The sequence below is a fragment of the Phoca vitulina genome, unplaced genomic scaffold (genome assembly GCF_004348235.1).
Source record: "Phoca vitulina isolate PV1807 unplaced genomic scaffold, GSC_HSeal_1.0 scaffold55, whole genome shotgun sequence".
Classification (NCBI taxonomy): domain Eukaryota; kingdom Metazoa; phylum Chordata; class Mammalia; order Carnivora; family Phocidae; genus Phoca; species Phoca vitulina.
The window spans coordinates 3,406,484-3,422,891 of record NW_022589758.1 but is presented as its reverse complement, the minus strand read 5'-3'; the positions used below and the strand labels follow the sequence as shown (position 1 = coordinate 3,422,891).

Genomic DNA, 16,408 nt, shown 5'->3' with positions numbered 1-16,408 from the left:
AGACTCAGCACCCTTCTCACATGTAACTATAATACTGACTGGCAGAATGTGGGGCCATATCGATATTCCTCTTACAATTCTCCACAGTACATAGTACACAGTAAGTGTTCAATAAATATTGGTTAAATGATAAGACACTTTTGCTGGTCACCATTATTGAAGTCTATTTCAGTTTTCATGTAACTCTCTAAGCTCAAATGCATACACTGAGAATTGTATTGCTTTTTTTGTTGTGTTTTTTTTTTTTAGAGAGAGAGAGAGAGAAAGCATATGCAAGTGGGCGGGGGGGGGGGGGGGAGAAGAAGGAGAGAAAAAATCTTAAGCTGGGCATGGGGCCCAACATGAGGCTTGATCTCACGACCCTGAGATCATGACCTGAGCCGAAATCATGAATCATGGAACACTACATCAAAAACTAATGATGTAATGTATGGTGATTAACATAACATAAAAAAAAAAAAAGAATCAGATGTTTAACCGGGTCACCCAGGCACCCCAAGAATTGTAGTGTTTTATGGTATTCTTCAGCTCACAAGTTTTGTAACAGTCATAAGCAAAACGTCTAACAATAGATAAATGGTTAAATAAACTAAGACCCAAATTAATAAAGGTAAAAGAAATGAGAGTATCACCATTTTGCAACTACCAATGAAACAATGGATCTAAGCAGTAGTTTGCTGAGAATAGCTCATACCAGCTTATGAGAGCCAACCGTATACATAAGTTCCAACCCCACATTTCGTAAGACATCAGTAAGAATAAAATTGGCTGTGGCAGGAATGTTTATACCATAAAAATTGGTAAATAGCCAGTTAAACATTTATCAACACACCACTGGATGTAGGCAATGAGGATCAATACCTGATAAAATGATTATCTGAAAGGCTGTTGGGGATCTCTATAATAACGGATGAATCAAGCTAATACTTCATGAACCCATTGATAAATCAAACATCACAAAAATGGAGTCATTAGACATCAGAGACCTCCTAATGTGATGCAGTAGAAAATACACAGCATCACTAGGAACTACTCTTGTTAAAAATAGAATGTGATGGGGAGCCTGGGTGGCTCAGTCGGTTAAGCGGCTGCCTTCGGCTCAGGTCATGATCCCAGGGTCCTGGGATCGAGCCCCACGTCGGGCTCCCTGCTCAGTGGAGAGTCTGTTTCTCCCTCTCCCTCTGCCTGCCTCTCTGCCTACTTGTGCGCTCTCTCTCTCTCTCTCTGTCAAATAAATAAATAAAATCTAAAAAAATAGAATGTGATTCGGGGCGCCTGGGTGGCTCAGTCGGTTAAGCAGCTGCCTTCGGCTCAGGTCATGATCCCAGGGTCCTGGGATCGAGCCCTGCGTCGGGCTCCCTGCTCGGCGGGAAGCCTGCTTCTCCCTCTCCCACTCCCCCTGCTTGTGTCCCTGCTCTCGCTCTCTCTCTCTCTGTCAAATAAATAAAATATTAAAAAAAAATAGAATGTGAATCTAATCAAACCTAGATCCACCTACCAGTTTGTAAGAAATACAAAAGAAAAGGTTTAGTGATTAAGTTATTTTAAAAAGGCCTTACCTATTAGAGATACATATAAAGTATGTATGAAATTACATAATATCTGGCATTTGATCTGGGGATGGAGATTTTCTACTTTTACATAAATTTGAAGTTTTCCATAATACAGTTTTTAACAAAGTAGCCAGTATATAGAATGTATATAAAAGAATGACAAAATTATCAGTACTGACATGGATAGATCTCTAAGAAATAACAAATTGTGAAAAAGCACAGGGGAAACATGTACAATGTGATGCCAATTATTTTAAAGACAAAAAACATGGAATTGATGTTATAAATGGACTAGAAAATGTCAGGATACCTTCCCTGGGGAGGATACTGGGCTTGGTGGAAATGAGGTTAAGGAACAGATTTGTAATGTTTGAATTTTACACAGAAGAAAGTATTTGTCTATTACTCAAATGAGTTTTTTTTATTTTAGAGAGAGAGCAAAGAGAGAGTGTGGGGGCGGCAGGTAGAGGGGCAGAAGGAGAGAGAAACTCAGACTCCATGCTGAGCATGGAGCCCAATGCAGGGCTCAGTCTCATGACCCTGAGATCATGACCTGAACCAAAACCAAGAGTCAGACGCTTAACCAACTGCGCTACCCAGGCGCCCCTACTCAAATGAGTTTTATAAGCATTTTAAAAATAAAGATTATACCGGGGCGCCTGGGTGGCTCAGTCGTTAAGCATCTGCCTTCGGCTTAGGTCATGATCCTAGGGTCCTGGGATCAAGCCCCGCATCGGGCTCCCTGCTCCACGGGAAGCCTGCTTCTTCCTCTCCCACTCCCCCTGCTTGTGTTCCCTCTCTAGCTGTCTCTCTCTCTGTCAAATAAATAAATAAAATCTTAAAAAAAAAATAAAAAATAAAGATTATACCAACATTTCCCACTGCATCCTCCTGAGATTCTAGTCCTATTCTTTCCCACAGTCCCTTGTTCAAGCACTCAGCCAGCCAGGGAAAGCTATAAAGCCAGAGAGTGGATAGAAAAGAGAATACACCCTGTCTAATAGCAGGACTAGCTGTACCCTCACCTTGGCAAGCCTTTGTAAACCTTCTAGTGGCACAAATCATAGCACTATGCTAGTATAGAAACTTTCACGTAACTATTAGAAAAGAAAAAAACCCTATAAATAGAGAAAGGAACAGGAAACAGCAAAAAGAAGCCAAGGACAGACAGCACACTGTAAGCATACCTCCCAAAGATGGAGCCTGGCACATATCTAGATGAACACACTGAGTACTGGCACAGACAAGCTTGGAAATACCAGCACTGTATTTTCACCTCTGAAAATGTTCATCTAGCCCAACAGCTCAAATATACTTCTCCAGGTTTAAATGAACTTCTAGATTTCAAATCTCATGACCGAGTGACACTATACGGCAGACAACACCTTTTATCCTTCAACTACTGAGAAGCTCAGAAGGAAACCTCAATGCTCTGTCACTACAAATTCTGAATGTGTTACTTCTAACTATAGGCCCCTACCACAAATAAGATCAGGCCTGAAAGCAAGGATTCAGATGTAGAAAGCTAGAAAGAATTCCTTGGCCCTTTAAAGACAAATGACTGTCGTGACAGCCAACTGCCCAGGTGTGGAGATGAATCTCAGTCCTGAAGGAGGATAAGGGCTGCAACCAACAGAAATAACAGCACTGTGCACTTCTTAAGAATTCAACATCCAGGGGCACCTGGGTCTCTCAGTCGGTTAAGCGTCTGACTCTTTATCTCAAACTCAGGTCTTGATCTCAGGGTTGTGAGTTCAAGCCATACATTGGGCTCCATGCTAGGTGTGGAGCCTACTTAATTAAGGAAAAAAAAAAAAGAATTCAGCGTCCAGCATAGGCAGCTGAACAGAGACAAGACTACCAAATATCTGGCAAAATGGACAAGTTGGGAGACTCAAGTGGGGTCGAGAGAAGAGAAATACTTGCCCCTTCTTAAAGCAGTGGAGTGTAGGCAAGCCCAGGACCACCATCTACTAGCTCCACGACCTTAGCCAAATTAACTTCTGCACCTCAATTTCTATATCTCTAAAGTGGGGATACAACAGCACCTACCTCATTAGGGTTATTGTAAGGATAAGAGATAATGCATGGAAACTGCTTTAAATGTGTCCTCTGTACAAAGTAAGCCTCAAATTCAAATCAGCCATCATCACTATGTATCTAGTGCTAGGTGTTAATAAAGAGCCTAAAAACAACTCTAACAAATAGGGAAACTTGGCTTGGGACAGAGTAGCCACTGCATACTTACAGGTAAAGAATATACTACTCAGGTGACCTGGGTGGCTCAGTCGGTTAAGCGTCTGCCTTCAGCTCAGGTCATGATCTCCAGGTCCTGGGATCGAGACCTTCATCGGGCTCCCTGCTCAGCAGGGAGTCTGCTTCTCACTCTCTTTCCCCCTCCCCATCACGCGTTCTCTCTCACTTTCTTTCACATAAATAAATAAAATCTTTTTTAAAAAAATATACTACTTATAAAGGAACTAGATCAACTGGTTTCACATATGAGAGAAAAAGTACAGCTGGATGCTAGCAGTCAGTAATGATTCTTTAAATGTCCTCCAAACACTAAAAGGGATTCCCTCCATGATTTGTGGTAGCTGCATGATTAGTGAAGCAGTTAGAAGTCCAATAATGAGTATGCTTCCAAACTCATTATCTAAGTTAAGGATAAGATGTGTCCAGACAACTAACAGACAAGTTCAACAAGGTTACAAGATAGATCAATACATAAAAACCAATTATATTTCTATACACCAGCAATGAAGACTGCAAAAATGAAATTAAGAAAACAATTCCCTTTAGGCTAACATCAAAATAAACAAAACACTTAAGAATAAATTTTTACAAGTGTAAAACCTCTTTGTGAAAACTAGAAAATATTGTTGAAAGAAATTAAAGACTTAAATAAACGGAAATACATCCTGTGTTCATGGATTGGAAGATTTAATATTGTTAAGATGGAAAACATCATGTTGTACACCATAAATATGTACAATTTTTATTTGTCCATTAGCGTCATTATAAAGTTTGGGAAAAAAGACTGTTGAGATGGCAATACTAACCAAACTGATTTACAGAGTCAACGCAATCCCTACCAAACTCCCAGTTGCCTTTTTTTTAAAAAATAGAAATTGACAACCTGATCCTAAATTTCATATGGAAATGCGAGGGATCCAGAATAACCAAAACAATCTTGAAAAAGAAGAGAGGCACCTGGGTGGCTCAGTCAGTTATGTATCTGACCCTTGATTTCGGCTCAGGTCATGATCTTAGGGTCTTGAGATCAAGCCCCACGTCAGGCTCCGTGCTCACTGGGGAGTCTGCTTGAGATTCTCTCTGTCCCTCTCCCTCTGCCCCTCCCCATCCTGTGCGCTCGCACCCTCTCTCTCTCTCAAATAAATAAATCTTTAAAAAAAAAAAAGTAAAGAAAAGAAGAAGAAAGTGAGCAGACTCACACCTCCCAACTGCAAAATGTATTACAATTCTGCAACAATCACAACAGTATGGTGCTAGCACAAGGATAGATATATTAATATCAATGGAATAGAACTGAGAATCCAGAAATAAGCCTTTATGTTTATGGTCACTTGATTTTTAATAAGGGTGCCAGGAAAATTAAACAGGGAATAATATTTTCTCAACAAATGGTACTGGGACAACTGGATAGCCACATGCAAAAAAAAAAAAAAAAAATTGAACCCCTACCTCACACCACATACAAAAAAATCAACTCAAAATGGATCACAGACCTAAATGTAAGAGCTAAAAATATAAATATCTTAGAAGAAAAGAGGAGTACGTGTTTGTGGCCTTGAGTTAGGCAATGATTTCTTAGATATGACACCAAAAGGACAAAATTAAAAGCTTCTGCACTTCAAAGGATACCATTAAAAATGTTGAAAGGACAACCCACAAAATGAGAGAAAATATTTTTAAATCATGTATGTGAAAAGGGACTTGTATCCAGAATATATAAATAACCCTTACAATTCAACAATAAGAGACAAATAGCCCAATTTTAAACTGGGCAAAGATTTTGAACAGACATTTCTCCAAAAATGACATAAATATGGCCAATAGGCACATGAAAAGATGTTCAACATCATTAGTCACCATAAAATGCAAATCAAGGGGCGTCTGGCTAGCTCAGTTGGAAGACCATCTGACTCTTGATCTCAGGGTCATGGGTTTGAGCCCCACATTGGGTACAGAGATTACTTTAAAATAATTTAAAAAAAGAAAATGCAAATCAAAACCATGATAAGATACCATTTCATACCTACTAGGATGACTAAAATAAAAAGGATGGGCAATAACAAGTGCTTCAAGAGTGAGAAACTGCAGTCCTCACACACTGGATGGTAAACTGGTGCAGCCACTTTGGTAGTTCCTCAAGATGTCCAACTTAGAGTTACCATACAACCCGGAACTTCCACTCCCATGTGTATCCATGAAGTGATAAATGGATAAATAAAATGTGTCATATTCCTACAATGTAATATTATTCATCCATAAAAGGAATGAAGTACTCCTACATGCTACAACATGGATACACCTTGCAAACATTATACTAAGTGAAAGAAGCCAGTTACAAAAGACCATATATTGTGGGATGCCATTAATATGGAATGTCCAGAATAGGCAAATTCACGGAAACTGAAAGGAGGCTAGAGGTTGCCAACAGCTGGTGAGAGAGGACAGGGGAATGAAGAAGGACTTCTAATGAGTATGGGGTTTCTTTTTGGGGTGAGGAAAATGTCCTAAAATTGGATAATGCTAGTGGTTGCACAACAGTATGAATATACTACAAGCCACTGAACTATATACTTTAAAAGGGCAAATTTTATAGTGTGTGGATTTTACCTCAATAAAGCTTTCATTTAAAAAAAAAAAAACTGGGACGCTGGGTGGCTCAGTCAGTTAAGCGTCTGCCTTCGGCTCAGGTCATGATCCCAGGATCCTGGGATCGAGTCCCACATTGGGCTCCTTGCTCAGCAAGGAGCCTGCTTCTCCCTCTGCCTGCCTCTGTCTCTCTCTCTGATAAATAAATAAAATCTTAAAAAAAAAAAAAAACTGTCCAGACTGCCAAACTGAACCCTTAGCTGGCTGTGTACTGTGGACCCAAAAGTTTGGGGGTGGAGCAGGAATCCCATAATCCTACTGGATTTTAAAAGGGAACAAGTAGCACTCACAGGAATGATACAATAAGGAAATCTGTAAGGTCGAAGCCGTTTGTGTGAGCAAATTCATCCTTTAGAGAACTTGAAAGGTTAAATTTGGTAAGAGATGTTGTATCTCTTATTCCCAAAGGGTTTACGTATTTCTCAAGTTGCAGAAAGAAATATCAATTTGTAGAAAAACCCAGACAGACTCTTCTCAGCTGGCCAACTAAAAAATACAATCCCCTTCCAAATTAAGACAGAGCCCTTATCACACTTTGCCCATCTGTACATCTCACAATGGAGACTATGGGAAGTCCTCTTAACTATTCCTCAATATTGGAAGGGCACTGAAGAGGAATCGAAGGACATATCAGAGTCTTAAAGAATGTTCTAAAATGCTTCTGTCATTTTAGCTGCATTCTACAAAGTGGCAGCAGACTGGTCATAAAAATACCCTGGACATAGTATGGTAGGCAAATCTGAGACAGGTAAACTGGGCCAGGGAAGGACATTTCTGGTACTCTCAGGTACTATCTGGTCACTGTGGCTATAGAGTGAAAAGCAAAATTTTTATAATATCTGCACTTGAGGCAAAATTAAAAAGATACAAGTGGGTATTCAATAAGAAGTAAGTTTCTCTCTCACTCCTGTCCCCAGTCATCCTATTCTCTTCCCCAGAGGCAACCACTATTACCACTTTCCTAAGTATCCTTCCAAAATCTGCCTATACATTTAAGAACACGCATATTCTGCACCGTGCCTCTTTCACTTAATTTATGTCAGATGGCTTTCCACTTAGTACACATATCTTATTCTTTTTAACTGCTTCTTAAGTTTCCATAATATGGATGTACCATAATTTCTTAACCCTGGAATGAATTATTATCAGTATGTCTAAAGCAGAAATAAAACATTAGCTATCCATGGGTAGATGCTACCCATGGATGTGTTTTGTTCAGCCATCACAATGGTTTTAACATGTGGATCTGAATGTATTTGGCCACATGCGATGTGGTAGAAAGAGCTCCCCACCAACATTCACTCTCCTCTTTCACAGTAAGAGGGATGTCAATGGGAAATGGCTACCCTGCCAGGAACTACATTTCCCAGCTGCCCAGCAGCTAGCTATATTCATGGGACTAGGTTTCCCCAGTTAGAGCTGAGTGGAAGTGATGAAGGTTTCTGGTCTGCAGCTTTAAAGGGATGGCTATGTTTCCTCCAAACAACCTCTGCCCCTTCTGCCAGGTAGATGCTCAATGACTGGCACAGGGCTATTTTGGCAGAGGCAGCACTGAAGGGGTTGACCATCACCGTGGCAACCTCCAGCTGCAAGCTTTAGACATGGCTCTGGAAGGGGCAAGTCACTGTTGAGAGTGGAAGGAGGGGAGTTCCCACCCCACATGGTGGAACAAAAGAAACCCCTGCTTTATGAAAACAACTGTTTCAATGAGGAAAAGGAAGTTAGTATCTAAAGAGTATTGCCTTCACAGTTTGATTTTTCTTACGGAAATTTCAGTAACATAATACGTTTTATAAAACAAAATAATAATAAAATATGTTTTGTGGCGGTAAGCATAGAGCTATAAAATCTAAACATTCCAGGTCTGACTGCATCTAGATTTTGTGCACTTGCATCATCACTGAGACTTTCTTGCACATTTTTGTCTTCTCTCAAATGCAGCAGCTGTTTGGGCCTTGACAGGATGGCTCCCTGACCTGGATCAGCTATTACAAAGGTGATCTCCCATGGGGCGCCTGGGTGGCTCAGTCGGTTAAGCATCTGCTTTCAGCTCAGGTCATAATTCCAGGACCCTAGGATCGAGTCCCGCATCGGGCTCCCTGCTCAGTGGGAGCCGGCTTCTCCCTCTCCTGCTCCCCCCTTGCTTGTGTGCTCTCTCTCTTTCTGTCAAATAAATAAATAAATAAAATCTTTTAAAAAACAACAACAACAATGGTGGTCTCCCTTTTACACGCAGCAATCATGTCATATCAACTTCTCCCTATGAAAACATAAACTTAGGTGTAATACCAGTACCTGCCTATCTAGAGCCCTGGGATTATCCAGACTCCCGTAAATTTAAATTCATACTGTTTTTACAGATATCAAAAGTAAAGCCAATTGTCCCATACTGCCAAAGTGGCTTGTTCACTTTTATAGATTTACATTCAAAATCAGCCCTTTGTTATTCTTCCCCATATCATCTTACCGATCTCCCTAAATTTGAAGGCATTAATGCTCTAATGAAGGCATTCTAAGTTCTTCCCTTAAATCCCACCAAATCCTTCACCAAGTCTGTAGGAAGGGCTCTCTGTGTGCTCTCCTCCTCTTGGTCATCACAGTCTTCTATTTCCTTCTCCTCCCTTTATATAAACATCATCACTCCTATGTAACAACCATCTCATCATTTTCTGCACTTCCCTCTTTCATTCTTGCTTCTTTGCATCTTCTCTCCATCCTATTTCTTCTCCACACAATCAGTCCACCATAGGCCACTCTGACTCAGCAACCTAGCCTCACTTACTCTGTTTTTCACAGTCCTTTGCTTGTAATACAGCAGGCAACTGGGGCTCGGTCTCTCCGTGAGCCCACCAAGGAACTGTAGGGAAGGGATCACAGACCTGAACCACTAGAGATCAAGGGGGGCAAGGGACTTCATCCTCTCACTCCCTTTCCTCAATGATTTCTGGGCAAATGAGTGCCTATGGGTCAAACATGTTGCTATTAGGATTATGTTTATTATCTCACCAAAACCCTATAGCTCCGTGGACTGTTGGCCCTATTTTAGAGATTAAAAATCTGAAATGCAGAAAGATTAAGCCACTTGCTGAAAATCAAACAGTTAATAAGCAGCAGAGCTGGACTCCAAATCCAGTCTTGTCTCTTCCACCATACGATGCAATGTCGTAAAAGCCAGAGCACATCCATTCCCCAGCACTGCTGGCACTCCTCGCAGGCTTGCACAGCCAGAGAGATGCTTGCACGCTTCCAGCCTCTCCTTGCAAGGAAAACGTATTAAGATAGCTGCCCAGATTGTTTTAATCTTTTTGCATGCACAGAAAAATCTTCTGGGTCATAATCCGCCAGCCATGTGAAATTTTTATAGCATCATCATCCGTGGCTACTCCCACCTCAAATACTAGTTACTATGAAATTATGCCAGAATTTGGATCAAAGTATGGGGGGAAATGCAAGGCAAATTTTTATCTGATGAACTCATGGCAGAGAATCAAATTTCATAGGAGTTCCAGACTCTAGTATATTAAAAAACAATCTGTAACTTTACTGTGAGGAGACTACTTTATTAGAACAACTAAAACATGCTGAGCTCTGCTGGGACACAGAGGTCATGCTAATGTGTGAGCCAAGGAGAGTCTTTTCTTGCTTTTGTAGAAAAGATAATAATCTGCAAATCACTAGCATCTGAGGCTGGCTTGATTTAAAATGCACACAGATAGAGAAAAAGTTCCAGGAAATCACTATATTTATAGCTTGCCTACATCAGTCAGTGGAAAGGCCCTTGCTGCTCCCAAAATAACACTTGGGAAGGTGCTGCATCCTAACACCTTTGCTAAGCAAAGGCATGCATGGTTCTCATCTGCTGTTCTGTAGGTTCCCTAGGAGGACATCTCCCACTTCACAGGGAGCCAGGGAAGGAGACAGGGCCCTCCAACCTCCCCCACCTCCAGCCCAGCTGTACAGCAGCTGGCTCAAGGAAGTCCCAGTCCCAGAAGCCCTCAGCAGGCCACCTGGAGGAGCCCTTGCCCTAGTTCCCCCCACCAACCACCTAACCATCAGTCAGATTTAGAAAGCAAGCCCCCTTAGCATTAAACCCTCCAAGACACAGCATCTTCACCACAAGGATAAGATGCAGGGGAAGATTCTGGCCAGGTGTCGATCGCCAAGGTCTTTCACAAAAGAACTGCATAAGCATCTCAGGAAATGACAGACAATATACAAATTATATACAAATTACTTATATACAAATTACCACGATACGGAGAACAAGACCCCAGCCATGCACTCAGTGGGCTGTCTGGGGTTAAAGTATTTTAATCCTCTTGGTACAGAATTTCATAATTCTTGGTCCATACGGGTGTGGGCAAGGCTCCAGACACATGGGATATCTATCGGTTTAGAACTGCTTTCCCTCCCAAGAATACCATAGCAACTCGAAGACCTTCCTGGGACAGGAAATGGCCAGATCTGCTCGTTCTGTGCACTCACAAAGGCCTCTGTGGCAGACACACATCCAGTGACTCCAACAGGAAAGGGAAAGACTGGGGTGCAGAGGGGCACTTCACCTGGCACACTGGGCTGGAAGACTTTATTCAGATCCAAGGAGGAGGCTCTGGAATGGGTTTTCTGTGGCCGCGGTGGCGGGGTAGGAGGGTCCTCGCCCCTTTTCATGGCCTCTTCTATGGAGGTGCTAGAGTAAGATCTGCAGCAAAATAAGGAAAGGTCAGAAGGGAGACAGCAAAGCTTTAGTCTCTGAAGTAGGGTTGAAATGGAAATACCCACAAAAGTCAAAGTCACTACAAAGGACTGACCAGGGCCCATCTCAAAGCAACCACGAATTCAACTGTCCCTTGGGTGCCACTACCTGCAATAATTGTCCAAACCCAAACCATGAATCAGACCCTTTTTTAACCTCTTTGTTCATATGATATCTTAGACCTAAATCTACACAAAGGAAAAGCTTTCTGTAAATTCAAATCCGTTTCTATGGGTATTGTTAATAAGAATAACACGTAAGCCTTCTGCTCAGCCACTTCCATATTGTAACAGAAGGGCTTCATGGTCTTAACAGACTGCAGCACTTTTCTCCTGTTTACATGCGAACACAATGACAGGCATGTATGGAAGTGGGGCAGATAACCTGAGAGTAAGAATCAGAGGCTCAAGGGAATACGCCACAAATGAAATTCAGGAAAGGGAAACACACATCTATCAGATGGAGGGGTCTAGGCTGTCTTACCATGAGAAATACCAGTTTGGGGAAATTTTCAAAGCAAAAGCTTCCTCTTAACCTTGTCCCTCAATCTGTAACAAGGCAGTAGCTAACTAGACAACTTCTGAGATTGTAACTCTAATAATTACATTCAAAGAAACAGAAAATAAATAACCTGCCAAAGGTAACATAGCTAGAAAGTTACACTGGTTCAATTCAAACTCCAATCTGTTTCTAAATTCCATTTTTAAAATATTCTGATACTGCCTATGAGCCAAGAAAGAAATCTTTTGGCAGTAGCGGCTAAACTACTTATTAGAGACTTAATTATTTTCTAAATTAATTCAACTCAGTACATTAATCAATTGCTTAGAAACAGGTTTGTGGATGAGTTCCCAATATGATTTTCTAAGAAGTGGATGTGTACATCCGTTCTACTCAGCCTCTCAGCTACACTCACGTCAAAGAACAAAATGACCTTTGAGTCAGAGATATGTTCTAGAGACAAATTAACATCAGAAAACTATTATTAGTATTTAGCTATTAGAGTGTCATTTATGAAATCAGAATCTATCGATTACTATTAAGCAACTTCAGTTCTTGGTAGAGCTGGTTTTGACATAGCAAGTTTTTACTTTCCCAAATCATTCCCTCAAGGTTTCTTTGTGGTAGTTGAAGAGTTTTGTCATGCAAGGTTGCAATCTTTCATAAAGCTGCCATAATGGCATGGAACGTGCTCTGGGGTGGTCCCTGTAAAACAACTGGCAAGACAGGCAAGGTAAAGGCATGCAGGAACTGGCAGGAAGAATGGTCTGATACTTTAGAGTGAAAGGAAATTGATAGGAAAAGACAACAAAGTTTTCAAATGGGAACTCTTGATTTAAAAAGGAAATCAGAGACTCTAGCTAGAAATTAAAAGAACTTTTTATGCCAGACAGAGCTTTAGTGACAGTTTTCAGTCAAGAAAGAAAATATGGGGTGTGTGTGTGTGTGTGTGTGTGTGTGTGTGTGTATCAACACACACGCAGAGAGTTAGGCATACCATCCCACACCACATATCTCATTCCATTCTACTTCCATATATAACCTGTGTACTGGTTATTTTCAAATGGAAAGCTAACTGAATATTAAACAAGTGATACTGTAAAACTGTGACTACAACCAATTTAAATACAAATGTGCGGGGAATCAACAAAATAATGAATATAAGTGGTGTTAGAACAGTGATTTTCCTTCTCCCTCACATTTCTACAAAGTTTTATTATTCTAAAAAGGAAGATAAAGGATAATCTGATTCTCTCAGTCTCAATAAAGACCCAGCTGGGGAGAAGTGAAAATAAAAACATCCACATTAGACCAGGAGACCAATCCCTAAAAGAATAATATATAAAAGTTGAGGGGCGCCTGGGTGGCTCAGTCATTAAGCATCTGCCTTCAGCGCAGGTCATGATCCCAGGGTCCTGGGATCGAGCCCCGCAGCAGGCTCCCTCCTCAGCGGGGAGCCTGCTTCTCCCTCTCCCACTCCCCCTGCTTGTGTTCCCTCTCTCACTGTCTCTCTGTCAAATAAACAAATAAAATCTTAAAAAAAAAGTTGGCCAGAGATATTAGTAATAGAACAGGTAACCATGACATTTTGTACTTTCATTCACTTGGAGAGAGAGGAAGTCAACAGAAGAAAACTGTGAGGTTTAACTTACAGTTAACACAGCACACATAAACAGATTTCTGGAATTCAAAGGTTTTTCATACTATGAGGGCAGATAAATGTTACTATTTCTACATCCTAAAGCCAGTACTTTAAGCCAGTACAGTAAAAGATCCATTCATCCTTAAAAAAAAAAAAAAAAAGATGAGTAAATGTAGTAGCCACAGACAGAAACAGTGACTATACCTTTTTTCCTGCCAAAAAGATTACTGTATCTATTGTTTCAAAAAATGTGAATATAGATATCTGTATCTTCTATAAATAAGGAAACAAAACCCCAATTTAGAAACTCCAGACATAAAAGATAAACTAAGGGATAACTCTCAGATTTACAAAAAGACGAGGTTTCCTCAATCATCAATATTTCAAGCATATAAAATATGATCAGATTTAAATTCACTTTTTCAGGAATGTGTCTCAGTAGCCAAAGGAAGAAAAAAGTCACTAAGAGCCAAAGCAAACACATATGTACTGTCCTTACACTGCTGTCTACCACTGAAGAGTGGTCCCAACACCATTTCTCCTCTCTGATGTTCTATTAATGTTTCCATATTTCTCCTCAATCCTCCACTCTGATGTCTGATGTCAACTGCAGCTCTGTCTTACTCACTCTCCCTCTTCTACTAGCTTCTACTGATCTAAAAACTGTGAAGCTTGGGGCACCTGGGTGGCTCAGTCGTTAAGCGTCTGCCTTGGGCTCAGATCGTGATCCCAGGGTCCTGGGATCGAGCCCCGCATTCGGCTCCCTGCTCGGCGGGAAGCCTGCTTCTCCCTCTCCCATTCCCCCTGTTTGTGTTCCCTCTCTCGCTGTCTCTCTCTCTCTGTCAAATAACAAAATCTATTAAAAAACAACAACAACAACAAACAAACCGTGAAGCCAAAAAGCAGCTCTAAGACAGGATAAAACAGACCATAAGCACTGCTTACCTAAAGCCTCAAGCCTCATTAAAATCACTGTGAGCATTTTCTTTTCCTACTCTAGATTTCATCCCTCAGGCGTCTTACTTTTTGGTGTCCACCTTGTCATGATAGTAAATTTCAGTGTTACCTTTGAACCACATTTCCTTCTCTCCAAAACTACTGCCCTCTATTCCTTGTCATCTTGCAACAACTGGGCCATATCCACACAAACCACTTCTTGTCAGGCGACCTGCCAGAAGCAGCCACCATCTTCCAGCGCTAATAAACACAGAAACTGAGAGTCTCCCAGCCGCACTGCATGCTCCAAGCAGGCCCTTCATGACAAGTGAATTCACCCCTATTCTAAGCTTCAAATCTGAAGGAAAAGGAAATTGTGGGTTGGGCTTCAGGTTGTGGGATTTTATTTCTAGTCAGGGACAGGATAGAAGGGGCATTAAAGCAGAAATTAAACAAACACTACCTGGATCTTGGTCTTGCTTTGAGACTGTTGGAATCCTTAGAAGTGGCTGAAACAAAGATTAGTTGTTGTTTACTTGGCTTTCATTTCTGCAGTTGAACAGGTTTATAAGCAATACCTGGGCTAGTACAGAACAAACATTATCAACAGGTAAATGTGAGGTACAGGTGTCCCTGTGGAGAACTTGACCGCCTCCACATTTTCATTATTTTGTAATTTTATTTCTAAAGCTAAAGGCACAATTTAAAGGAAGGAGAAACCAATATTTTTTTCCTTTTGTTAGAGTACTAAGGAGCTATTCTCAAATCTACGTTGACGAATAAAGAAACTCCAGTCTAAAAAGACAACCCTCTCAAAGGGTTATCTACTTGTATAATAGTGGGTTCAGACCTGTGGTTTTCTTGGTCTATCATGATAGCCTAGTAATTGATTTTGAACCAGCTTCCCCGGAAAGCTAAGAAGAAATCTATCAGGTTACATATTTCAAGATTTTTTTAAAATACACTACCAGAGCAGCATGACCACAAGAAATCAAAGCTCCCACAAGTTGAAATAAGCTACACAGATTTTCCTGTAAGAAAATATTCTTGTGTCCTATGTCTCTGTGACCAAATCATACACAAGATATTACGGAGTGAAATCATTAAAATATTTTATCAACCATACGACTTTTCCTTATCAAATGTAAATCATGAACTAACTTGCTCAGTATCGACACCCATGAAGCCTACTTTCCCATCACAGTTGCTGGGAGTAATTAGAAACATTTACAAAAAGATTAATCCTTTTTTATGTTTTCAATACCCTACGAAAGACAACTTTAGAAACCATTAGTTATGCTAAGCTGCAAATTTTTCATCATAAAATGTCATAAAAATCCATAGAAAAAGTGCTACTCTAACTAGGAACAAGGAGAATATAGTTTGTATACTGTTTGCACAAATTCTTCCAAACATTTTCTTATGTCTCAGTGAATTATCCCACCCCTTTTTACATTGCTCCTAAAGATAAAAACCCTCCTTGGGATGAAGCAGTCTGGATTGACGATGGTCATTAAAATCCATGGGTTAGGGGCGCCTGGGTGGCTCAGTCGTTAAGCGTCTGCCTTCGGCTCAGGTCATGATCCCCGGGTCCTGGGATCAAGTCCCACATCGGGCTCCCTGCTCGGCAGGAAGCCTGCTTCTCGCTCTCCCACTCCCCCTGCTTGTGTTCCTGCTCTCGCTATCTCTCTGTCAAATAAATAAATAAAATCTTTAAAAAAAAAAAAAATCCATGGGTTAGATAAGCAGGAGAGGAAAGGGGAGCTAAAAATGCTAACAAGGCACAAAGCAAACTAGCAATATATATTCCCTTAGATATGGTCAGCTGCTGAAAAGATGCATTTATCCCAAAATAAGCATTTTGGTTTGGTGTAGTGAGAACACAGGCATCTTTCAACTTCAATCCATCAAAATGCTGCCAGAGCCCTGAAAAGCATGGGAGGCCCAAGGAGTTTGAGCCCTGTCCTGCCCATTCTCATGCATCCACATCTGCAGGGATATGTGGCTCCCCCCGCCACCCCTGACCGCACAAACCCCAGGCAGCGAAGGAAAGGGGCCTAAGGGGAGCCCATCCTGCAGTCAAGCAGGTTGCCGTGGGGCTGAGTGAACAGTGTGACCAGA

General features: G+C 41.1%; 1 protein-coding gene across 8 annotated transcripts in view; it reads right to left on the bottom strand.

Annotated features, from left to right (window-relative positions):
* Positions 1-16,408, bottom strand: part of REPS2 (RALBP1 associated Eps domain containing 2) — a 214,722-nt gene that overhangs the window by 69,035 nt on the left and 129,279 nt on the right. For 6 of the 8 annotated variants that reach the window (XM_032389675.1, XM_032389678.1, XM_032389677.1 and 3 more), the window contains 2 exons: positions 14,751-14,796; positions 11,018-11,154 (listed from right to left, as the gene is read on the bottom strand). The exons of the other annotated variants lie outside the window; for them this stretch is intronic. In XM_032389675.1, the coding sequence (XP_032245566.1) occupies positions 11,018-11,154; positions 14,751-14,796 (183 nt within the window). The remainder of the gene's footprint in view (positions 1-11,017; positions 11,155-14,750; positions 14,797-16,408) is intronic. 8 annotated transcript variants of the gene reach the window in all.